The sequence below is a fragment of the Haemaphysalis longicornis genome, unplaced genomic scaffold (genome assembly GCF_048455015.1).
Source record: "Haemaphysalis longicornis isolate Haplotype H1 unplaced genomic scaffold, Haemaphysalis longicornis Haplotype H1 scaffold_9, whole genome shotgun sequence".
Classification (NCBI taxonomy): Eukaryota; Metazoa; Arthropoda; class Arachnida; order Ixodida; family Ixodidae; genus Haemaphysalis; species Haemaphysalis longicornis.
This window is the reverse complement of record NW_027526460.1, coordinates 131,465,755-131,491,278: the sequence shown is the minus strand read 5'-3', so window position 1 is coordinate 131,491,278 and position 25,524 is coordinate 131,465,755. Positions and strand designations below refer to the sequence as shown.

Genomic DNA, 25,524 nt, shown 5'->3' with positions numbered 1-25,524 from the left:
CTAATTATGTAGCTTATTTGAGCGAAGTGTGCGTTAAAGGTGGTGTCAGTATGATTCCAACGAGGCAATCTTTCAAATGAGCCAATTTTGTGTTTTGTCTGCATGACCCCTTTGAAGAAAGTAGTCTTTCTTGGGCTGCGTAAATGCACAAATTTAGGTCTTTCTGTCCCTCTGTCTTTCTGTCCCTGTCCCTCTATCTTTCTGTCCCTCTGTCTTTCTGTCCCTTGATTCAGCCTTCCGGCCAAAAGTTGAAATAATTTGACAAAAAGTAATATATTTCCAAACAACTAAAATTGTTGACCTAAGTGTTGCATGTCCCCATTGTTTAGCGCAAAGGGAACCCTGGGCTCATTTTGAGGCAAAATGTAAGTGCTTAACCAGCAGCTCCCATCTCCTCTTTGTTAAGGATACAAGAAAAAGATGCACACTGCCCCAAAAGATGGCGCACGAGCAGTGCGAAGGCGGTAAAATCGAATTGCATTGAACAGACTTGCATTCAACTCATCGCAAGAGGAGCTCAAGGCGGGGGAGCAAAGTTACATGGCAGGGACGGCAGAAGACTCGTCTTTTGACGGCATTTGCAGTAAAGCAAGCAGATGCGCGTGCAATTTTTTCGTGGGGTTGACTGCCAGCACTAAGCAAAAGACACGGAATGAGATGTGCGGTTTTGTTGGGGGTCTGTGGGGGGGTGCAGTGTACCGTGTGCAAACAGCCCCTCTCCTCTCTCTCGCCACGCAGCCTCCTGGCCATGCCCGACATGGTTGGGGGCCCCCCTCCATACGAGGCGAGGAGCATGTACCCGCCCTTCATGCCTCCCCCACCGGGAGGGGGGGACACGCCCCCGTCCAGCACGCCCCTGAGCGTCCCCCGAGCCCACCCGCCCCCGCTGGGCCAGAGGGAGCGCTCCACGTCAGCACCCAACGTCTGCTACAACCTAGTCTCCACCACGGACTTCCTCGCCGAGGTACTCCCCCTCCTCCTCTGCTCTGTTCTTTCCTGGATGTTCTGCCCCATGTTTTACGGCTAACTTGGGTGAAGACTTGTACTGCCATAACCAGTGCCCAGCTCTAGAAACGCGCTTCCCAAGGTGGTTGCCCTCCCTCCATTAGAGTAAATGTTTCAGAACGGGGTGGTTATGACAAGGAGAGCATTGTTGTGCATTAGAAACCTAAACTCGAAATTTGGGAACAGAGTTATTTGGCAATGGGCGCAGTTTTGTTGTACGCAAAGTTATCTACCTCCGACTTCTGCTACAAATAGGGGAGCGTTGAAGCCGTTAGTGTAGGGGGTCTAAAGCTGTTACGAGAGTGTCCTTAAACGATGGTATGATGGGCAACCCATAAAGAATATCTCCTGGCTGCATGTGGCTGGGTGTGTGTTTGTTTTGTGAACGACTGAAAAATTCCGAAGTTCTGATCACCAAAAAGAGGAGATACGTTTATTATGTGCGCGTATTCATTATGCCAGTGAATGCATTTTTTTTTTTTAATTTTTGACTGCCTGTCAACAGGAAGCCAAAAGTGCAATGTTTTTTTTAAGCACAGCGTGGGTGTTGAGGAGCTCTCTTTACTGCTGTTGTCGTGCAAGGTCAAATACCTGTTACGTGGCAGTAATTTTTGCGTTGACTTTCATGGTAAATGTCAGCTATACCAGAGACATTATTTTTGCTCCTGATGCTATTTCATTATAATACGATTCAATTGCACATCATGATCCCCGCAGTGAAAAGACACCGCCTGTCACGATAAAATCAAAGTTGAAGTTGTGGCTCGCGATCCATTTCCCAAGTCAGTTTTTTAACGCCTTCATCCTAGGGTGTGTGAGGGAAGATTCAAAATTCATCATCACCAGCCTGTTGCGCTGAAGTTGATATTGCCTGGCCTACAAAAAAAAAAGAAGTCATTTTAAATTTACTCCTTGTCAGGAAAACAGACCCATGAATGGCACGGTTGGAGTGTCGCGGGGATTGGATAACACTTTAAAAGTTGTCGTTGGAGCGCCTTTGGCTTTTAACATTTGCTAAGACACCATTATTGATCACATGAAAGGATACTGAGTCAGACCTTAAACTTTTGGCTTCAGTGTAGAAAACGTAGCTCCTGTAAAAATGAACCCTGACCAGACCTCCAATTTAGTTCGTTACTCCCAACCATTCATCATATCGGTGTTTGTTGCAATGACAGCTGTTGTACCAACAGAAAGTGTGTCGTGCGTACATGCATGCATGCACCACACATGGAGGTGAGCTGACAAGTGCTCAGTTCGCGTCTGATCTCTTTTCTTTTCCTTTTCCAACAGGACTTTGCCAGTCGGTACCGGTCGCACAACTCCTCGGCAGGTGAGTCCTCTTGTCCTGTCTCCGTCACGGCAAACGTAGACTGCCCAGACTCTGGGGGGCTGGGGCGCAGTGCAAGCCTTGTAAAGGTGCACAGAACGTGGCAGGACACAAGGCCTGATCGCATGAACGATTTGAGTCATTTTCACGTTGATGCTACACGCCGCTACGCCGCTACTTTGCCTGCATCATCGTCCGGTAAACAAACCTTAAAACTTGTTGACTTCAACTTGTGTCATGGGAGCAGCTACTGGAGTGGCGTATTGCAGCGCATACGGAAACAGGTTTCGATCCCCTAGTCTTTGCGCCTTGCGCCAAACGTCGTCATCATCATGGCAGGTTTCAAGGACAGCACATTGAAAAAAAACCCGCCCGCATCTTCCCAGGGGGGGAACTCGAGTAAATGCGTCGCAGAGTGGTGGGGGTATCGCGTGAATGTTGCGTAATTGGGTATGGTTTGGGAATGCTTAATTGTTATTTCGTCTTTATTATTCTTATTTATTGAATTAAAGTTAAAGTTAAAGTTAAAGTCTATCTTTATTGCTTGGTGCCGTCAAGCAAAACGTCGTCAAGCCAAAGCCAAGCAAAGACGCCCTTGACTGAATTCCGAACGCGCGCTCCGCCGCTTATATACACACCACCCGCGTTCGAGGGAGAGGAGTATGGGGGAGAGACGCGCATGCGCACACTTCCGTACACAAGCGCGCGAACTTTCCACGCACCCACCACGCCGTTATCATGTGTACACGCCCTGCCGCCGTTACTGTTGAGCGCGACGCAGCGCACGGGTAGCTACGACGCATGCGCGCACAGACGCGCTCCTCCCGCACCGCTGCACCTGTTGTTGAGAGCGAGGAGGGTACGGGGGAGAGGCGCGCACCTGCGCCTCGACGCGACGCGCATGCGCAGTGAGCGTGTGGACGGCGCCGACAACATTGACGAGTGACATCGCGAGCCTAAGAAGCTCCGCATTTAAAACCATGTAGCTGTTGGCATTGATTTGAGCTCCCAGTATATCAGGCCTTTTGGACTGTGCAGTTTTCTGTGTATTGCGAGGCTTGCACAGCTTTTCTTCTACTCCCCTGTCCTGCCTTCCTTTCCCCTGTTGCCCCTCCCCCCTCTCCATCTCTGGTCCTCCCCCCTCGCTTGTCTCTATGAGCCTTGCTGTTGTAGTAGCCTTGTTATTTGGAGTGCAGCTTGCCCTTTCTTGCCTTTTGTGTCAGCTAGTGGAATGCGCCCTCAGTGACTTGCATTGTACTCGATGAGCGCTGTCTTTGGCGAACAAGTTGTTTTTGCCGTGCTTGGCGCTGTTCTTAGGTACAGATGGATGTTTTTGTTTTAGCTTCAGCATTTTCGTTCAAGGCTATACTCGGTTGCAACTCAAGAACGGCACCACCTCATGTAGTGTATCACTCCGCCAAAGCGCCGGACCCGTAACGTCAGTGCGCGCGCGTTTTGGAAGGGGTTTGCTACGAATGCGTGATATCGTCTGCCTTGTCTCACGCAGTTTGTTTGTCGTCACTGGAGTCGTTTATCAGCATATTAAGTCCAAAAAATCACGGGAACGGCTCACGCCATGTTCGAAATATTCCCAGTAACGCCAAACTTGCGCCGCACGGAGAAACATCCGGCTACGGTGATAAGGCACAGCGGCAACTTCCGGTGCCGTTCTTAAGTTGTCACCAAGTATACAGCATGACACCGGACTGTTTGTTTGTAATCGATGTGTGATCTTCAGTGTGCCGATAGCGCTGCTCCACGCTACCATGCCTATTAGGTGGCATGCTCGCCAACTGTGCATTGCTCAACTAATCTCAGCTACTGTGCCAGTACTTAGCTCTTTTTAAATTGACCCAGGGGCTTGGCCGCTATTTCGCAGGTCCGTACGCATGGAAAATAAATGGGCTGAACGGCAGTGACAGGCAGAGGTTTTGGGTCGGTTGAGAAATTACCTTCAGGTGATGAAATCTCACTAATTAAAGGGGGACAGTGCTCTTGAAAACAACTTCCTTTAATTGTTGAGCGAACTCTGAGAAACTTGTCAGTCTTGCTGCTTTTTCCCCACTGATTTCAAATATGGCAGTATTTTATGAGAAAGTCAATTAGTTACTTAGATAATTAGTCATTTTTGGAGGAATAATAGACAGAACAGCATTGGTAATAGAACTTTAATCTTTATATTTTCCAATACCATGAACCCTGGTGAGTGCAATAAGGGAATCGGTTTTTTGATGCACCGCTTGAAACTAGTTTCACATCTCATTAAACTTTGGTGGCACCAGTGGCAGGGAACCATTTCAAATGCACATTTCAAACGCCAAAGTTTAATGAGCTGTAAAATTAGTTACAAGCGGTGCATCAAAAAAAAAAATTCTTATTGCACTCGCCAGGGTTCATAGTATTGGAAAATAGAAAGATTACAGTTTTATGGCTAACAACGTTTTGTCTATTGCTCCTCTAAAAATGACTAATTATCTGTAATTATCTTGGGAACTAATCGACTCGCTCAAAACAAATGGCATATTTGAAATCAGCGGTGAAAAAGCAGCAAGGCTGACAAGTTTCACGGAGTTTACTTAGAAATTCAAAGAAATTGTTTAAAACGGCATTTCGGTCAGGTATGCGAGAGAGGACAGTCAGGTCAGGAAATGTTTTTGCCCCGAGGTTTTGCACCCCCAACTTTTTTACACCTTACAGTTTTTAAAGAATTGTTAGGCGCTGGCTAGCAGTGTTAGCACAATTGTGAACACCTCGGGAGATAAGGTCATTAGAGAGTTTTAGTTTGACGTTTTTACGCCCCGCTTCGCTCCGGGTAGCAACGCTAAGCTGCAGCGGAGCGGCGAGCGATTTTCTCGTTTTAGTTACGCGTAATGCGCAGCGGACCGGACCTTTCGGACTAGCAGTGCCGTCTGGCCAAGTTTTGCGTAATGAAACTGAACCGAAAACCATTTCGCCACTTTAACAAAGTAAAACCAGTACGTATAGCTTATTTGTTTATTAAGTATGGACACGTGCAATCGTATTGCATTACTTGTCAATTACAATGAATGAAAATAAATTTTTAACTTGGTGATAGCCACGCAATAGCCAACAAAGTTGCATTCCAGATCCATTCGAATCCTTTTCGACGGCAACGATCCAACACGGCGTTTTATTACAGTGAACTAGAATAGTTCTGCGTAGTTTTCAAATAGGTTCGCAGTCGCCAGTTCTCGCAGCAAGCACAAGCCCTCGTCAATGCAGAACCCCTTTCGTCGTTTGTGCATCAAACAAGAGCCTGAAGCCGCGGCGGTTGTCGCAGGCGTGGCAGCCATCTTAGAATAAGCGAAGTTGCCGCACGCGCACGAGAGGGAACCCGCATTGCCCAGCTGGGCTAGCGAAGAGGGCCGCAACGCTCCACTCAGGCTGCGTTTTAGCGGACCGTGTTTCTTGCTCCGCTAGCCCTCTTAGCCGCTAAGCGGAGAGCGCATGCGCAGTCGCACTCCCGCTCCGCTTAGCTGCTGAGCGGAGCGTAAAAACGCCAAACTAAAACTCTCTATTGTAGATAAAGTGTGGTTAGCGCAGCGTGTGAAAGAAACTAAAGGGAGGTAATACAGTGCGGCTTCTTTCACATGTGCATCTTAAGCAGCTTCTTGCCTCCCTGTAGATAGAGTGTGGCAGCAATGTTGGTGCATGAACTGAAAGAGTGCGTTATGTGTTGATACAGGCTTGTTGGTACATGACTAAATTCAAAAACTGCTCTATGACGGGTCGGAAACGGCAAGACGAGACTGGGCGCTGAGTTTCTCCCAATGCCCAGTCTTGTCTCGCCTTCTTCGCTATGTCATAGAGCGTTTTTTTCCCCCCCTCGAATTTAGTGTTGGTGCATGTGTGTTGTTACCCCGCTCGTACATAGTTGCCTCTTTGTCAATCCCCGAATCTCGCCATTTGGAAAATGGGAGACAGAGTCGGAGCTTTACAGAGATGCGCGAATGTGTTGACCCCTCTGCTTCGAATCACAGAGCGTGCCGACAAAGGGCGCTCTGTCCGCAGTGTGCCAGAGTATGCAATTTGGTCGCCGTAGTGTTGTACCGAGCAGTTGTAGTGAGTTTTGTGCTTGTGGTTGGTGACGTGCACGTGCATTTGGGAGGACGAGAGAGTCATGGGGGCGCCAGGGGCGCGTGGTCTTCTTCGCCAGGAGAGAGTCGCTGAGAAAAAGTTACGCGATCCTTGACAGCAGGGTTGAGGGTTTGGCATTAAACGCAAAATTGGAGCAGCACTTTTCCTACCGAGCAAAAAAAAAAAAAAAAAGTAGCTTTAGTGGACTTGCTATGTTCGCCCAAAAACCTGACTGGGTAAGGTAAATGTCTACTAAACAAACAATAAGCCCAACCATTACTTTTTTTTTCTGTCTGCTACAATTGGTTTCACGAGTTGAAAACAAAAAAAAAATGCAGGAGTGAAAACTTTTCTGCCTCTGTAACAATTCAGGCTTAACTCTCTAGCGCTATCTGCTCTACAGCACAATCCAAAAGCCGCATATAGTTCACTGCAACTACCACCTTATAATGGCCGGTGTCTTTTGAGCGATTAGAACAAGTCGCTAACAAAGCTGGTCACGTGACGTCTCGTAACTGCGCGCCCCTGCTGCCCCCGTGTGGCCCCTCCCCGCCTCCCCACTGCATGGACGGTGGTGCCCTGTGGGGGGCCGTTGCATGACTAACTGTGGCCCGTTGTCGCATGGCGGATGATGGCTGGGCAGAGTCGTCGCCGCAGGCCGCGCGCAGCTTTTGGTGCAATGGCTTCCCGTCCCTGTCGTCGTCCTACTCCCCTCCGCCGCGGGGGAACCCCTCCCACCACCTGACCCTGCCCCACCCGTCGGGCTCCAAGCGGCACGCCTTCGCGTACGCCTCACAGAGGGCGCCACAGGCCACGGGAGCAGCCACGGCAGCCGGAGGTGTGTGTGTTCACCAGAGGGGGGCGGGGGAGTGCGTCCACTGAGGGTTGTCATCATCTGTGGTGCTAGTAGACCCGACTCTGTTCTGCAGTCTCCACAAGAAGTGGTGATAGATGAAAGAAGGAAGAGGTACAGCAGGCCCCCAAGACCTCGTGAGCAGTGTGGTTTTGGTGAAAAGGAAAGTTATGTTGTCCTTTGGTGCAGGAGGCAAGGCAATGGGATGAGTGTACTGTTAGGGAGGGGCGGAGACCCTCGCCAGGTGGCTTGGTGATGCTTCGAGCTTTAAAGGGGCCATGCAGACAAAATACAAGTTCGTTTTAATCGAAAGATTCCAAGTTTTATAGTGGCTCCAGCGCCTGTCCGGCAGCAAACGATGCCGTATTCACTGAGAAATTAACCAGTTTAGGTTAAAATGTTGATTCTCCTGCCAAATCGCATGTTTTTGTGACGTCTGCCATGTAGTCACAAGGGCGGGTATTCAAACAAACTTCCAGTGCATCATTCGGCTCTGCAGTCTTGCTTACCGTCAGTCCTCTCAGATGGCACTACCATACTCAGCCACGAATCGTGTTCCGCCGTTGCCTTTTTTCGGGCCGTATTTGTACCTGGCTTGTTTTTGTTACAGTAGAAAGTAATCGTTTCGGGAAACATGGGGTATGCTCGACAAACAGGGTCACGTAAGGCAACGTCACTTACGCCATTTGGCCAGTGTCGTGTAAGACAACTCCAAAGCGGCGGTCTGCTGTGCAGCTAAAACAAGCATAGTGCGCCCAGTACCAACAGCACTGCACATTGGTACTTTTGTACTTTCATAACTTTCATTGTTTACCCCACATTCTTACGGCTGTAAAATGAATACGCATTGCAATTAGCTCGTTTGGCAAGCTTATAAGCCCTGCGTAATTTGCGTTTGCTTTTGCTAGCCTCAGCCAATCCCAGAGCTGTCACATGTGACATCATAGGTTCTAGTGCAGAAAATGAGCTAGTGGGTCGCATGGACATTGTTGCTTTTTTTCCTTATTACATAGCTTATTCGAGCGTTAAGTGTGCGTTAAAAGTGGTGTCAGCATGATTCTAACGAGGAAACCTTTTGAATGAACCAAATTTGTGCTTTGTGCTGTAAAATTAGTACCAAGCAGTGCATCAAAAAACTGCTTCGATTATTGCATTTGCCAGGGTTCATAGTATTGAAAAATACAAAGATTAGTTTTATGACCAACACTGTTTTGTGTGTTGTTTGACCAAAAATGAGTAATTATCTCTAGTTATTTTGGGAACTAATTGACCAGGTGAAAAAATAATGGCATATTTCAAATCAATGGGGGAAAAGCAGCGAGACTGACAAGTTTCACAAAGTCTACTTGAAAATTAAAAGAAGTTGTTTTACGACCAGTGACCCCCCCTCAAAAAAGGAAAGAAATTGTTGGAATTGCAATGCCTGTTTAGCAAGGTTGTAAGTTACACATTGCCTCTGATTCTCCTCATCTTGTGCGCAAAGTCGTGATGCAGTTACTTTCGGCTCTGTCCCTTGTGAGATAGAAGGCAGGGTAAAGGCGGAATGTGTAGAAACGCAACGCAGTTATACCAAGGATTGGAGGGTAGGAACAAGTACTCTGAACCGAAGGCCAGGGTCTTTCAGGGGAAAGGTTGCTGACCGTTGTGTGTCGCCCGGGACGGCAGGTCTGGCGCCCCCGCAGAGTTCTTCAAGTCCCAGTGGAAGCCCGACGCGGACACAGAGCGCCCAGGGCTCTCCGACGAGCGCCCACAAGACGTGCCGACCGCGGGCACGGTCGGCCGACGAGAGCTCCAAGAAAGTCATCACGGTGAGCGCTGTTGTCTCCGGGGGCGGTCTCTACACTGGCGGACTTTTTATTTTGCGCTGCGTCTTCACAGCAAGGTCGTTTGTATAGTCGGAGCATTGTTGACCTTGCGGCAGGGCAGGCTGTGTGACATCTTTTAAGTGTAGAGCGCTTTAGGGGCTCGCCTTGTCATCGTAGCTGGCTCGCTGGACCCAAGTAGAGCCTCGCGGAGTTCCGTCGTCGCGGCGTAGCCCAGAGGCTTTGAAAGCCAAGTGGTTTATATAGTCATAAGCGTTCGAAACTCGTGAACCGCTGGCGGTCATACATCTCCCCGTTGTTCAGCGCAAAAAAAAAAAAAAAACGCAGGTACATTTGAGGGAAAGTATACAGGATTAACTGGTAGTGGCCGCGTTCATTTAGTTCGGAACGCTTGTTGGGTTGGTTTTTATGATAGTAAGCGAAAAAAGTGGCGGTGCAACACTGGCACGTGTGGGAGGAAAAGCAAGCACAAAAACAACAGAACTCCCGCCGGTGCAGTTTTGAGGCAGGGGGCCCACGAGCACTGCGGAAGCGGGAAATTTGAATTTCATTGGGTGGTAGCAGTGAGCGGATAACGGCGCTACAACCTGTTATGGCGAATCACTGCTCTGCACTTCCGACAGCTTTCACATTGAGTAGAATGGCTTTAATTTTTTTTTATTTGCTCTGCATCATCACAGCAAGGTCATTTGTATAGTCAGAGCATTGTTGACTTTGCAGCAGGGCACTGGTGGAAAAGTGGCATATTCTCTTGAAGGAAATTGAGATATATTTTTGGGGGGAATAAAACTTTTAATAACTGCCTTTGCAAACTGCAGATTGAGAGGCAAGGTCTAGGTTGGAAAAGGTACGTGTGTATGCATGCAACATTTTAGGGGGCAGACTGTCTTAGAGCTAGTATTTTTTATTTACTGACCAATTTTAAGGAAACTGCACAGCAGTGTGGAGTTTAAGGTGGAAACGAATGAAATGAAAGGATTTTAAATCTGCGATTAGAATTTTTTGCAGTTTGGTTGTTTTTGAGATAATGATTAATTGCCATTATTTTGGGTCACAATTGCAAAATAACCACTCCATACAGAATGGTGACTACCCCGCGGCTAGGCAGACAAATGGCTAAAGAACACAATGTTACGGAATTTTTTTATTTACCGTATTTATTCGAATGTAGGCCGGCCCCGATTCTAAGCCGACCCCCGAAAGTCCGAAGGCGCGAAAAAAAAAAAAAACTTACCTCGAATGTAGGCCGAACAAAAAGGCGAGGTCAGCGTTCACAAAAAGAAAACACGTTTATTGAACATGAAGATGCGGTGCTGGAACTCAATCAGTTTCTCTTGAAAATCACCGGGCAACTTCTGGACGATTGAGGTTCGACGACGGAGGCTAAAGCCGAAGTGCTTCATGAATTTCTGTAGCCAGCCCCGACTGGCTTTGAAGTGTGCCCGCGATAAGCCTCGTTCCCTTAAAAGCTCCCTTGCTTTTGCCTGGAGCACTTCCGTCGTTACTGGAAGGGCAGCTGCTCGCTGCGTCTGAACGAAGTCAGCCAATGCCATCTCCATTTCATGGTGACGGCATTCTCGTGGTTCGGTGATTGCCAACCTCGTTGCGGCGCACGCAAATATCCTCTCCCATTGCGTCCTCCAACGACGGACATTTTTTTCATCCACGCCGAAGTCCCGCCCGGCTTGAACGTTCGATGACAACTCCGCGGCTAAAACAACTTTTCTTTTAAAAGCGGCACTATAATGGCACCGCTTCTTTTTGCGCTGTCATAACCAAACGCCACACCGCACGCAGGCCACTGTCCGCACAATCCAAAATGGCGGCCTATGCTACAATACTTTCTTTTCTGGGTGGCGCTAGCTGCGCGCTACTTCACTTGGAAATTGGCGCGTATTTCAAAATCCTCGAATCCAAGCCGACCCTGGAGTTTGATATATCAGTATTTCAAAAAAACTATCGGCTTAGATTCGAATAAATACGGTAGCTATTTTTCGTCATTTTGCAGCACGCTGAACCTCATTCCTCCCGTGCTCTTCCAGAAATGGCTCACAGGTGGCGTCAATTGAACACAATAATAATTTTCCGAAGCCTCCATTTTAACAGATTTGTTTCCAACATTGTATTCTCCACACATATAGTTATCAGAAGCAAAAAGAATTACAGTTGCACCTGCTCTGAGTGCCGAGATATCTGAGGGCGAAATGCTAGCTTGGTGTTGCGAGAAAAGTGCCGTTTCTTAATCGAATTCTCCGCGAAATGAGCTGTAGAGCACAGTTTAAAATGCTATTTAGAATAAAATATGGTGCCCTATGATGAGGAGATGATAGAAAAATGGCCATGGATGCCGCAAATGCCATTTTCCAGAAAACGATTTTTTTACCGTTTTTTTTTTTACCCCAAAGACCCATCTGTCCCCTTAAAAGCTTACCAGAACAGCGTGGAGTTGCGGCAACTTCATTTTTCGAGGATGTGTCCCCCAACTGATGTGTGCTGAAAGTTTTTCTTCCTCTTTCTCTCCCTCTCTGGCCACCATCAGCAACAGAAGCCTGCGCGGGAATCCATTGAGGACTGGGAGATCATGCCGGACGAAATACTCACGGGGCCCCGAATCGGCTCGGGGTCCTTTGGAACCGTCTACCGGGGACACTGGCACGGTACGTTGGGGCCCTGCACCACTTGAGCCAGTGTCAGCGTGACAGCACCTCTTGGCCAGTCTGCATGCAGGGAAGGGCGTTTTAATGCACAGCATACTGCCACTAAGCACTTTCTGTTTCACTCTTGTTTTTTTTTTTCTAGCTCTTATTTAAACTATGTTCAATACATTGTGCTTTTTTTTTTTCAATTTTTATTAAGGCTTAGCGTCGTGCATTCTCCACACACACACACACACAAAAAAAAATGGCTCTGGAAATGATGCTTCAGGAGTAACAATAAGGTTGCACTCCCATATTCTCAACAGAACTCAGTCTAAACGTACGATGCGATAACATAGAGACGAGAGTGAGAGTGTGTAGCTTTGAGCTACATGAACTTGGAGGAAAAGCCATTTACTGTACAGTTTATGCAGTAACGATTTTGCAGGGGGTGGTGGTTCTTGTTGTAGCATGCATTGTTGGCAGCCTTTTTGTATCTCCGGTTTCTCATCAGTATGGAGTTGTTGTTGTGTTGTTGTTCTTCTCCACCCCCCCCCCCCCCCCCCCCCCCCCTGCACAAGGTTGCCAGACCCATGCCGTGCTGCTCTCGCTTTTCCATTCCAGGGCACGTGGCACTAAAGAAGCTCAACGTAACGAACCCGACACCAGCGCAGTTGCAGGCCTTTAAGAATGAAGTCTCTGTTCTACGGTGAGTCCACTGATTTCTTTGAAGCTGCCATTTTGTGGAAACCACATCTTAACCTTTGCATTCCACTTTAACCCTCTCAGCCCTGGTGGTGTCAATGGACACCATCACATAAAAGTTCCTCTAGCGCATAGAGAAATAAACCAAAACTACTAGTTTTTTGGGGAATTGTTCTTCATTGATGCCTATTGCGATAGATATCACTGTTATTTCATTTTAGTGGAGCTACAAAGAAGCAGCAGCTCCGGTGAAAACGAAATTACGACATTGAGGCTGAAAAAAAAATGGCGGGCTGAGTTTTATTCCCAAGCTTGTAAATCTATAAATACGTGCATTACGAAGCTAATTTTTTGTTTGTAGGTTCATGCACTCATAAAGTTTAGGAAAATAACCAAAAGCGATGTCTCTGCATGACATAAAGTTTTTAATTGCCAGAAGTCCTAATTAATTGCCTCATTAATAAATGTTATTACTGGCACTTCCAGCTCTGTTTTTTGTTTGGGGGCTTATGGGACCCTAAAATTTAAGAAAACACACAGAAAACGTTGTTTTGCTTGAAATGAAAAAATCAGGGTTGAAAGGGCCGCCTGCAAGCATGTGGGGAATACTCCTGGCCTTGTTTCTAACGCTTCGTCAGAGCTTAGTGCAGGCGGAATGTGTACTTTCCTTTGGTCCTCAGAGTTCACATGGGGAAACATTCTAGTCAGACCCACAACTATGGCTGCACCGTGATCTCGTCCCAAGTGGAAACGAGACATTTAGGGGGGGCTGTTGAGGGGGTCCTCCTCACTGTCGTTGTTTCACGGGATGCCCCCTGTCTCCGCTCCTGTTCTCGAGTGCAGGAAGACGCGGCACGTGAGCATCATCCTGTTCATGGGGTGCGTGTCCAAGCCGCAGCTGACCATCGTGACCCAGTGGTGCGAGGGCTCGAGCCTCTACAAGCACCTGCACGTGCTCGAGTCCAAGTTCGAGATGCTGCAGGTCATCGACATCGCCCGGCAGACCGCGCAGGGCATGGAGTGAGTGGTCAAGGCTTCCAGCTGCGGCATGGCCAGCATGGGAGATGGCTCTGATGGCACATTCGTGCATGCAAAATGTCAGGCACCCGTCGGAGGGGGCCTGGCGTTCTAAATTGCTTACTTGCACAGTAAACATGCATGTGTACACCCTAAATTGACCATACACCCAAGTAAACACCCTAGGTTGACCATCAGTGTGCCCCCTTGAAGGCGTTTGTTATAAACCCTCCATCGCATTTGCCACATGAAAAAAAAAAATTTATGTATATATGTAAGTATGCATGCGTGTGTGTGTCCAGCAAATTAGGATGGGAAATGAAGGGCTAGTTGAATTAAGGCAGAAATAAAGGTTGGCAGTCAAGAATGCCAAGGAAAGCAAAGGGGAGAATGCAATAGGTCATTTATTATCATTGAAACAGATGGAGATTTTTGAAAGACAGAAAGAAAGTGGAGAAAAAATGCTTGCCAAGTACGGTATATATATATATATATATATATATATATATATATATATATATATATATATATATATATATATATATATATATATATATATATATAGATAATATAAATTGCATGGTCAAAAATAAAATGAAAAGAACAACCCTCGGACATATCTTGTATTTGTTCCAAGCAATAAACAGGTAATTATACAAAACCAGAGCATCTGTTACTGCCTCACTGGTTGGTGTTGTTTTTTAGAAAAACAAACAAATGAAATCAGTCAATTGGGGGTCATGTCTGTGGAAGCTTCTTAGTGTGCAAGTGCTAAATTTGAGCGAGTCATATTTGCCACCTCCCGCGGCCTCCGCGTGACAGCAGTCAGTTGTCAGTGCCACTTTCAAGTTGCATTCTAGCACTCTTGCACTGCAGAAGAGTCAGTGGTGGCTTCAAATTTTGGCACTTCAGAGATGCATCATGTAGTATACTGCAAAGGGTAAAGAATTTGATTGCTTGAAACCCACGCGAATGTTCTTACTTGATTCCCCACGTTTGTGCCTCCTGGATGTGTGCTAATGGCTGTGCCTTTGTTTTCCTCTCTCTCTTTTTCAGCTACCTCCATGCCAAGAACATTATTCATAGAGATCTTAAATCAAACAGTATCCTTTTGTTCGTGTTATGTAAAAAAAAAAACTGCTTCAAACCACGTCGAAACGCATTGGCATTGGAAGGACAGGTTGTCCCAGACCGCATCAATTATTTGAATGGTCCTTCTGGTCATAGTCAACCTGTGGTTCAACGATGGTTCTTCCGTTCAAAGTCTAATTTTTGACAGTGAGGCTGTTTAGCAGATCGCAATTTTTCGTGTCCGCAGTTTAAATATCAAGAAATTGCCGAGCGTGCGCATGTGAGGGGGGGCCTCGCGGTGACCGCCCTGGAGTTAGCAAAATCAAGAAAATGCCTAGCGCTCGTGTGTGCGTGCCTCGCAACAACCGCCCAGCGTCCCCGGCGCACGTTTGTCAAGCCAAGTATACTCACTTAGGGAGATTGGCCAAGATTGGCAAAAAAAAAAAAACTCCAGCGTTCGCCGTAATCGTGGCAACATTTGCTCTGAACGAGAAAGACTCGTCATAGCGTATGCCCCTCCTAGGTGATGCCCAATGATTATTACTTCCAATATAATAAACGAAGCTCACGCTTACAGCAACAGTGATGGAGTAAAGGTCGTTGTGGCAGCGAAGAAGCAGCCATTCGGCTGCAATCGTGGACCTAAACCTTCGTGATGGTCGTAAATGTTGCGTACAGCTTCGCTACCTTCAAGTCGTGTGTGTGTGAGCGTCTTCATTTTTTGTTTGATGAAACATTAGGAGTGCTTTGTGTGGCAAGTTGTGTGCCCATTGAAAGTCGGGAGTGTGTGCTGAGTCGAAATTTTTTCCCAGGGGTAGCGAAGTTTATGCGGATGGCTTTGATGCCTTGGAGGATGTTTGGTTTGCCTTGACCAGTCCCCCTCCCCAGACATATTTCTGCACGACGACCTGACGGTGAAGATCGGCGACTTTGGCCTGGCGACGGTAAAAGCCAGGTGGAGTGGCTCCCAGCCGTTCAGCCAGCCAACGGGGTCTATCCTCTGGATGGTGAGTGGTGGGGGCCTTTTGTGAGGGAAATTGTTGCGTGAATGTGTGGCCGCACACAGTGGGGGCCAAACTCAACAGCAGAGACGGTGTTTCCTTTAAAAACACAGGGTAAGGCAAAATTAAAAATTAAAAAATCGACTTTTTTTTTTTTTTCGCAATCTCAAGATTGCAACATTGGAGGCTGTTCTTTCATTCAATGATGGTAGCATCGCACGAGCCAGAATTTCAAAATAATTCGGATTGAACCCTGGGTGCGATGCCGCCATCAAGTGGCTAAAAAACGTTGACCACAGGCAAAATATACCTTGCGAACATAGCTGCACGGCAGCTCACACAATAGGCAAGGCAGGACAAATGACAGGCTGAAAAGCATAACAATGACTTCGACGGTGATTACGAAGCTGGTGCTTACTAAATAAATGACTCTAGTGGTGTTTGGGGCAAAAAAGTATTGTTTTTCACCTCATTTTTTACTTTGAACTCAATTATCTCAAAACAGTGTTTTTCATTGCATCAGTACCATTGTTTCCTGTATCTTCCAGAATAACTGGCTAATTCTTTTTTCCCGTCTTCTACATAAGTTGTCACATCTACTGTGCCAGGATTCAAAATATGCACGTGATGGTTTTCTTGTTATAGAATTTTCAGCATGTAAATTAAGCCAAAATCTAGGTACTGGCAGAAAAAAAAATATTAAAAATTTAAATTTTTTGCGAGATTTCAATAATTCTGATACATTTAAAAGTGCTAAAATATAAAAGAAAATGATGTATGCATTATGTAGATACCTTTAGTAGATGCTGAGAAAAGTGTGCTTCAAAATGTCCAAAAATGCATGGGAAGTAGGGCTTACCCTGTGCCCTTAAATTCTTGCTGGAAAAATTATTTTTGCGTGTCATGGAGCTCAGTACGCTTGCCACTAAAGGCACCAAGCGTTTGAAGAGACCCGGAAGGGGCTGCTATCGTGTGACTGCATTTTGCAGTTAAACTCGTGCAATTTGTTATTTAGGGATTTGGGTGGTCTCTGGTTTACCAGGGAAGAACAGACAGCGCGTAGCATTTTCTGTCTTCTGCAGTTAACACGCTAGCTGGAACTGTGGTTCAGTACAGTCTGAGTAATTAAAATTTTGATTATAAAACAATTTCATGGTTATATCGACTTTTTGTTGGCTCGCACAAAGTTGTGGTCAACGTGTTTGTGATTCTTGGAAGTCCTGTTTTGTGGCAATCGACTAATTGGTTCGGATGTCCCGTCACAGCTGATGTTGCCAAATGGGTGAGAGGGATAATGCGAGGGATGTGGCAGTTTTAAACACGCCTTACTCCTTAAAAAGTACATGTAAATCAACCAAAAAGAAAGCCTGCTGCATATCCTACATGTTCAAGGATTTGTATGACCTGCTATACAGCAGTTAAGACAGTGTTTCGTCACACTTTTAGCCTTTGAACGCAACAGGGTTGTGTGATTTACTGTTTCTGTCCGACTTGAATTTGGAACTTTGAAGGAAGCAAATGTGTTGCCGCCAGACGTAGCAGTGCAAAAGGTAGATAAAAACAAGAGACACAACGCTGGTCCTGTGTGTCTGGGCAGTTTTTCATTATGATGGAACAGCGCAAACTTAACGGGCAAGAGAAGGACACAAAACGGACAAAACGCAACATCTTGAAGTGCAGAGGTGCGCTGCCTGACACGAAAGCGTAGAACAGGGTGAGTTACACAAAAACAGGCAAGGTGAGACGAGGTGTAATTCACCCTGTTCTACATTTTCGTGCCAGGCAGCGAACCTCTGCACTTCAAGATGCTAAAACACCAACTAGCCCACTCCCGAGCCTTGCTAACACAACAAGCACTTGTGTTCTCCTTCTTTCCTCCCATGTGCGCTGTTCCGACATAATGAGTGCGTACCAACTAGCCCAGTTCTCGACCTTGTCATTTTTAAGTGCAGAGCACTTTATCGCCTTGTCATAGTAGCTCACTGTAATGCTCGATGTCAGGCGACTGCCAAAGTCATGCGGCACAGCGAGATAAGACCCACGTAGAGCCCGGCATTCCATCGTAGGGTGTCCCACAGAGGCTTCGAAAACCAAGCTGTTTAAATAGTCATAACAGTTCGAAACTTGTGAAACGCTGGCATTTGTCGTACATCTCCTTGTTGTTTAGCACAAAGAAAACTGCTGGTACATTTCAGGCAAAATATACGTTAACCAGCAGCACCCGCGTTCATTTAGTTCAGAACGCTCGTTGGGTTGGCTTTTACAATGGTAGGCGAAAGAAAGCGGCAGTGCAACGCCGGCACATGCGAGAGGAAAAGCAAGCACACAAAGAACAGAACTCCGGCTGGTGCTGTTTCAGGCAGGGGGCACGCAGACACTGTGGAGGCGGGAAATTTGAATTGCACCGGGTTGGTAGCAGTGAGCAGATAACGGCGCTACAGCTCATTATGTCGAATCGGTGCTCTGCACTTCCGACAGCTTTCTCGTTGAGTGGAGCAGCTTTGATATTTTGTCTACTCCTTGTGCTGTTATGTTTTATTTGAAGCATAGTTTGGAGAAGGAAGGCCCTGCATCGTAGCAGTCACCTGTTGCATGGTGTGTGATGGTGTGGCTGGTGGTTGTGTTGACTGTTGTGCGGAATGCTTGTGCTCCACGTTGCAGGCTCCGGAGGTGATCCGTATGAAGGACCCCAACCCGTACTCGTTCCAGTCGGATGTGTACGCGTTTGGCATTGTGCTCTACGAGCTCATCACGGGGCAGCTCCCCTACGCGCACATCAACAACAAGGATCAGGTACGAAGAGAGATGCTGCTACGTGCATCTTGTGTGCACTTTTGACTTGTATTTCGGGTTGAACAACACTTCGGATCCACCAATTTCGAACGTAGTAGTTCGAATGTCTGCTGTATCACGTACAAATTGCTCTGGTCATGAATTGTGAATTAAGCGGATACTGGGAGGAATATTTACGAGTATATGCTTATAATTCGTGCAGTAAATTGTGTAAACTTTTTTTTGTTAATTTTGTCAACCCTCTAAATGGACACATGTTTTTCCGGTTTAGTATTTGCTCCGTCGTATTGTGCGCTTGCATGTGGCCCCAGATGTGCCCGCCGTATTTCTCTTGCGGTGAATGAGTGCATCATCGCCCGTTGTTCCCATGCAGATCCTGTTCATGGTGGGCCATGGCCTGCTGCGCCCGGACCTGAGCATAGCGCGGAAGGACACGCCCAAGGCGCTTATCCGCTTCACCGAAGACTGCATCAAGTTTAACCGCGACGAGCGGCCGCTTTTCAGACAGGTGGGGGGACACTCGACAGGGTGTAGAGAACGATGCGTGTGAGTGCGAGCCTGTCATACCCCTGTCGCAAAGCAGGCCTAGTGATATCTAGAGCAAATGTTGTTCGCTTTAAATGTCATTAATTCGGCGCTGCACGAGAATAGCGAGTTACTTTTGAGGCAAAGGACATTTCTACCCCTGTAAAACGTGCCTATTTAAGTGCACTTCCACAGAGTGCACTCGGCTAAAATGTCATTCAGGAGCAGCTAAACGGCAAACCCGAATGCACTTACCACCGAACGCACTTTAAGCTGAGTGTGTTCCCGATACACACTTTACCCAGGCCGGCTCGCCGAGTGAGTTGTCTTATCTGCAGGGGTCACAAATCGGGAAAAGTGACGTAAAAGAGTGAGTGTTTACATGTCTAACAATTGTGTTAAAATTTAATTATGAATGTATTGTTGATTCATTTTTCCGAAAAGGGAAGCAGCGGCGATAAAGAAGAAAGTAATCCCTTGCCCAATGACGTGCCAGCGCCGCCTGGTGGCGTGTTGCTCCATGGCCGCCGTTCTCTGCGGCGTTCGCGTATACGTGGTTTTTTGTGGCTTTGTGGTCATGTGCCCGTTTGTCTTTTTGGTTATAGTCCACGCTCTGTGATAATTTTCCCTCGATAATAATGCTGCTGCGATTCGCTACGCAGTGAATAACGTTGAAAATATGACCGCCGTTATTCAGTCGCAGTCCCAACGGCGTTTTTTGCGGACGTGTGAGAGACAGCGATTGCAGTGTTAAAAAATGGAAACACAATGAACTGTTTACATTGTCGCTCATGTGACAAGTAGGGGCAATTTCAAGTAATTTTGCGGCATATTTACGCCAGGTATCGTCACTGGCATCACGGCCAAAGTGTTACTCAGGGAGCCCAAGTGCACTCGGCCTAGGTGCACTTAAACAGGTATGTTTGGAAGGGGGAAGGGGACCTCAGGGGCCAAATGAGTAGCCTCAACAGCAGTGGAACTTCACTAGACATGAAAATTCAGTAATAAACCAAAGAACACTGTTACTAAAAACTGTCAGTGAACTTTTATTTTCCTCTTCGTGTTGTTCTAACAAAGAAGGAGGCAGAAGCACGGAAATACAATGTATCAACTGAAATTACAATGCTGAACAATGCCAGCGAGAGAGTACAGAGACCGGTAGCTGGAAGCCCTTCGTTCTCTTCTAAAGTTCAGCCCAAACGGCGCATAGCCGTAGCTGCCCTCATCGTCTTCTCCCAACTGTTCCGTGACACAACCCCCCCCCCCCCCCCTTGGTCGGAAGACGCCGCCACGGCTTCTGGGGGCATAACGTTTAGGTGTTGGAGTGGTCAGTCTTAAGCCGGGCCACGTGAACAAGGTCCGTGTGAGGCTGGGGCAGAGGAGGACAAGTGCGGCATGATTTCGTATATGACGTCGGTGACGCGGCGCAACACGCGACAAGGGCCGGTGTAAGGAGAAAGTAGTTTGGTAGAAAGTGCTACATGACGCTGGGGTGACCACAGTATGACCAATGGTGACCAATGGTGACAGGGTGACCAATGAACCTGGCTGGAACTGGACATCGGTGTGGTGGCGATCATAGAGGGACACATATGAGGCTTGGGACGAAGTGAGGCGTGTGCGAGCGATCTGATGAGCGAGATCAGCCTGTGCAATGGCGTAGCTGACGTACTGACTAGGAGGAGTTGAGGCAGGCGAGACAAGGGTATCCAACGGTAAAGCAGGTTCCCTGCCGAAGAGCAGGAAACCCGCTCTTAGAAGTTCTAACAAAAAAGAAAATCTCGTCCCTAGTGCATGTGCTACCCTAATACGGATTTCTTGCGGACTTGTCTCAGCTTGTGATGTCTACTGATGTCACCTAAATTGGTGATTTCCTTATTTTTATTTTAAAAAATAATGCTTTGTTATATTTTTATTTAAAAAAGATAATGCTTTGTTATGTTTTTAAAAAATATTATCTGTGAAAACATTCCGGATGTGCTTTAACCCTTTGAGGGTCGAATTTTTTTGAAAAAAACTTTCCCTGGTGGGCAAATTAGTTTATTGCGGATTTGGAATGTACAAAATGTCTAAAGTCAGGATTAAATGGTAAAAAATTATCAGGAACAGTATTTTGGGGTCAGCATCACTTAGAACTGAAAAATGTTCAATAGTATTTCAGAGTGTGGTATTCCTTGAAACACGGGTCTACGCACAGTGCCTTATCGCAGTCTGCACACATAAAGCGCATGTCCGAAAATGAGCTGTCTTCTTCCGACGAAAGACTGTCTTCCGATTCAGACTCGGTGAAAGGAGCAAACTCATCAGAGTCAGAAGAGTCATCGCGGTTGGTGTCATCAGAGCGGGCAGTTCGTTGGGCCATATCGCCGCTTTGCCGTGCATCTGAAGAACTCTAAGGCAACCCAGTAAACGAGGAGAGCGAGAATAACTGATACGCGCCGGTGATAAACAAGCTAATAGCAGCGCCAATATAGATAGAAATGAACTTCCGCCGCCCCCGCAACGGAGTCTCTGATTAGGTTACTTTAGTTCCAATAAGGAGAGCAAGAATACCTAGTGAGCGTGGGTAATAAACAAGATAAGAGCAGCGCCAATATAGATCGAAATCAACTTCCGCCGCCCCTGATAGCGAACGCCGATCAAGTTTCGCGCGCCTCCGATGCGATCACGTGGCGAAACTGAAACCACGAAACGCGTTGACACGTACAGACGCCGTAACGTGCCGAAACTAGAGAGTTCTGTTTTTCACCGCAAGAAGGTAGCACAATCAAATTTCAAACACTTCTTGTAAGTCCCAGGAGGTGGCAGCACCTCCCAGGGAGCATGCATCGTTAATATGGCGCGAAATTTCAAACGGATGCTCGAAATCGTACCCGTACGGCAAAGACCTTGCGGGACGGAAAACCGCCGCAGTACACGTACGGCAAAAACCCTCAAAGGGTTAAATATAATTTTGCGGTTTTTGTGAGCTCGCTAATTGTCACCGCTATCACAATCAAATAACATTTGTTTCGCCATGTAGACCTGCACGGCCGAACCGAATGTTATTAACAGCCAACGTCATTCACTTTGAATGACATTAGATTTGCCGTGTGACAGGGGTATCAGATGTCTTTGCAATGCTGCCTTTGTGAGACCCAATGTCACATTGTGACGAAACCTGTGACTGTATGGTGGAGGTGTGGCATTTGTCCAGTCCCACTACCGTCCCTGAAAAAAATTTTTTCTTGCTTGCCGCACATTCCGAAACCCTGGTTTTACCGTTCGCAGATGCTGGCCTCGCTAGAGTCGCTGATGCGGTCGCTGCCCAAGATCCACCAGAGCACCTCGGAGCCGACGCTGAACCGGACGCACCTGCAGTCGGAGGACTTCCTCTACGTGTGCGCCTCGCCCAAGACGCCCAGCCAGTTCGGCGCCTTCCCCTTCTTCGCCACCACGGGCAACTTCTGAACTGTGGCAACGGCCCTGCTCTTCACGGCGGCGCCCCCTACGACGCCGGAAGCCCCGGCGACAACTTCGCAGCAGCGCTCGACAGCCTGCACGGGCCGACGACAGAGAGCGGCGTGCAACGACAATGGGTGCTGCTGCTGCTTTTGACTTGTGCTCCGCTCCTTGGCGCTTGCAGCCAACACGACGATGCATCGAGAGATCATTGGCGTCAGCACTTGTACGTCACCACCGCTGAGTGCTCCCGCTGTACAGGCCTCCTCGGATCAGCTGTGTGTGTGTGGCCGTGTGGGATACGTGTTGCACGGTTGCTGCGAGCTGCCCCTCCTGTTGTGCCGTCTGCGGTTGCTTCCTTTGCTGTGACCTTCATCTCGGCGTCAGTCGACGAGGGGCTTCTTCAAGGAGTCGGCCAAGGGAGTCGTCGTTGTGGTGGTGCACGCGCCAAGATTTTGCTTGCCACGCCGTCACGGACGCAGTGGTGGAGCGCGACTGTTGTTAGCTCTGTGATCTGTGTACAGTGAGCATTGTAACATAGCAGGGGACTCGGGGGAGGAAAGGGGCTGACATGGGGAAGGGGCACTTCAGGCAACAGCAACAACAAAAAATTACGACTGGAAAACTCTAGGCGGAGCAAAAATAGCTCCCAGAGTTTAAAAAAAAAAAAAAGCAAAAGGACCACTACTTTTAATGAGCTGTGTTGCTTGAGGAGGAACGTGTACTGTATATTTTAATTGTCCTCGCACTGTGGCGCCCTCTGTGGGGTTGCTTAGGGGAGTGAGGGGGGAGGGAGGGAGGGATGAATGAAGGTGGTGCGGGTCTTCGTCAAGGTACTGACGTTCTTCCGCGTGGTGCATGTTGTGCCACCGGTTAGGAGAGTAAACAAATGGACTGCGTTTGGGCCCCGATTGGTGGGAAGTGGACGGGAAGTTTGTCACGACGAATGCGCAACTGTGGCGAAACGAAGAAGAAAACTTCTGTGATGCTGGGCGCCCTGTTCGGTGGCCCTGTCTTCTGTTTATGGGACTGCCCCTGAAGAGCTCGACGAGAGAAAGACGTAATAAAAAAGACAATGCAGGGGAAACAAGCAAGCACCTCAGTGTCTGTTTTGTATTTCTGTGAGTGTGCGCATAACTGATAAGTTATGGGAAAGTTTTTAAACATGGACAATACCAACGTGATTGAAGCTTTCGGCTTGGTATCACTGATAAAGTGTCACATTGCATGATCTAGCCAAGCTGGGAAAACCCTTGCTCGAAATGGTGCATATGATCCGATAGCTAGACCTCTTTGTTTATTAGGTACAACCTCCACAAAGCTTGGCCACTGCCATTCTGATGGTCTTGCACTCAAAATTTTAGAAGAGTGTTGCTTCAGCTGTGATAGATCCTGCCTCAACTATACTGGTGCATTGGGATGACAAAGGCGGCACGTGACAAGGTTAGATCACATTTAACCATCTGTTGTGCATAATTTTGAGGCGTGCACATTGCTGAACGATCGTTTGTTCTGTGTGAAATTAATTGGCCCTTGCTTAAAAGCAGCAAATTTTGGGTATCTTATTGTCCCTACTTTTATGGCAATAGTTTAACGCCAGTCAGCAACTGATCTTAGTAGTTTTACGATACTCAGTTGTCTAGCATTTTATAATGACAGTTTTATGCTAGCTTACTATTAACAGTTCAGCTGCGAGTGAAGAATTGGTAGTATTTTTGCTAGTTTTGCGTGCTTTCTGAAATGTAGTTTTGCTTGGTGTAGTTACACCTAGCATAACCATCTTGTTTTGCCATTTGGTCGGCATATTTCCTGCTGCAAAAATAGTGGCGACGATGTCCACCAAGCCTGCATAACCTTATCCAGTGGACCATCTGATCATTTGGCTCATTCGTAAAACACGTTTGCACTTGGCCCATTTGTCTATCTTCTCTGTCACTTAACGTGATATGTTCCTGGTTAGTGGGGTCAACGTGACGTTAATTGTCGTTCCTGAGTGGCGTCTCAGCACTTGATGTCTGTGAATTTCAGCTGAAGGAAGAAACCAAGGATGGTAGAAAAATGAAAACAGGGACGCTGCGTTCATGTTTTTTTTTTTTTTTTTTTTCTCTTACCGTCAACCTGCCGGAAACCTGCTTGCATCAGGACGTCAACGTCGTGAAAGACATTTGTGACCACGTGGTCAATTTTCTGTGTTGATTCGTGATTTATTTAAGCTCTTCAAAAATAGTTTTTTTTTTTTTTAATGGCTCCTCAGACCAGTTTCAATAGCACCGAGGAGTATGGTAGGACGGGCTTTTTTACCAGGGGATGGTACAGCCAACAGATGTCGGAGGGGGTAAAGAAAATGTGGTTAGGCACCTTGCCTTGATGCCGTGTGGGGCCTTGTATTTGTCTTCAACACTTCCTGCGGAGAATACACCTGCCTACTAGGAGTTGGGTTCCTTTAAAATAAGAGGAAAATGTCAGCATATTGATCAACAGTTTCTTGCAAAGTTGGGGCAGAGGCTAACTGCCTGAAGGGCAAACCTCAAATAACTTGTGCACAGGATTTAACAACGCTGGTGCACTGAGCTTATAAATTTTCTTTTCAGCAGCAACTTGCAGGGCGACTGTCCAGTAAGTAATCGTTTTTATGCGACGTCAGCGGTCTCATAATTGTCACTTCTTTAGTCCTAGACCTTGCACTGATCTTGAAAACTAAATCGGAAAGCCTCATTTCTGGAAGCCTTTGCTGAGTGATAATAAGCAACTATTTACAGAAGAAGCTGGAAGGATAGTTTCGACAGATACCTGCTGTCCTTTATCTCCAGTTTCTGCAAATGTCTGGTTTCACCAAATTTTAGCGGTGTGAAACGTCTCCAACTGTTGGCACTGCTGAAAGCCACACAGCGAAGATCAATCACAGCTTTAATCACTGGCTTTTATATATTTTCGAATCATGACCTTGCAGCTTTGCGAATAGAATATCTTTAAGTCCTTGTTTGATATATAAATGGTTCAGGAACAGGCCTGGAGGTCTGCATTGTTTCCGTACATTGCCTGTCTGAATTGTTCTCTATTTGATGGTTCGCATCTCCAAAATAGTCATATGATTTTGTCCGCAATCCATGCAGTGCAAGAAGTAGCAAGAAGTGTGGAGAAAGTTTTTTGACGGCCCGTGGATGTTGCCAGCTGACTTTTCTTAGGGGCTCTCCTAAGAAGACGCTTCCAAATACAGTTGAACACG

At 47.1% G+C, this 25,524-nt stretch overlaps 1 protein-coding gene across 2 annotated transcripts in view; it reads left to right on the top strand.

Moving 5' to 3' along the window:
• The window catches only part of Raf (serine/threonine kinase raf oncogene), a 40,284-nt gene extending 16,896 nt beyond the window's left edge, over positions 1-23,388 (top strand). Inside the window, exons 4-15 of one of the 2 annotated variants that reach the window (XM_077684341.1) lie at positions 739-964; positions 2,299-2,338; positions 7,077-7,271; positions 8,952-9,094; positions 11,649-11,766; positions 12,370-12,454; positions 13,294-13,470; positions 14,524-14,570; positions 15,427-15,545; positions 18,201-18,332; positions 18,706-18,840; positions 22,128-23,388. In XM_077684341.1, coding sequence (XP_077540467.1) covers positions 739-964; positions 2,299-2,338; positions 7,077-7,271; positions 8,952-9,094; positions 11,649-11,766; positions 12,370-12,454; positions 13,294-13,470; positions 14,524-14,570; positions 15,427-15,545; positions 18,201-18,332; positions 18,706-18,840; positions 22,128-22,307 — 1,597 coding nt within the window. In that variant the 3' untranslated portion in view covers positions 22,308-23,388. The remainder of the gene's footprint in view (positions 1-738; positions 965-2,298; positions 2,339-7,076; positions 7,272-8,951; positions 9,095-11,648; positions 11,767-12,369; positions 12,455-13,293; positions 13,471-14,523; positions 14,571-15,426; positions 15,546-18,200; positions 18,333-18,705; positions 18,841-22,127) is intronic. The other variant, XM_077684342.1, reaches the window with a different exon arrangement.
• The last annotated feature ends 2,136 nt before the right edge of the window (positions 23,389-25,524 follow it).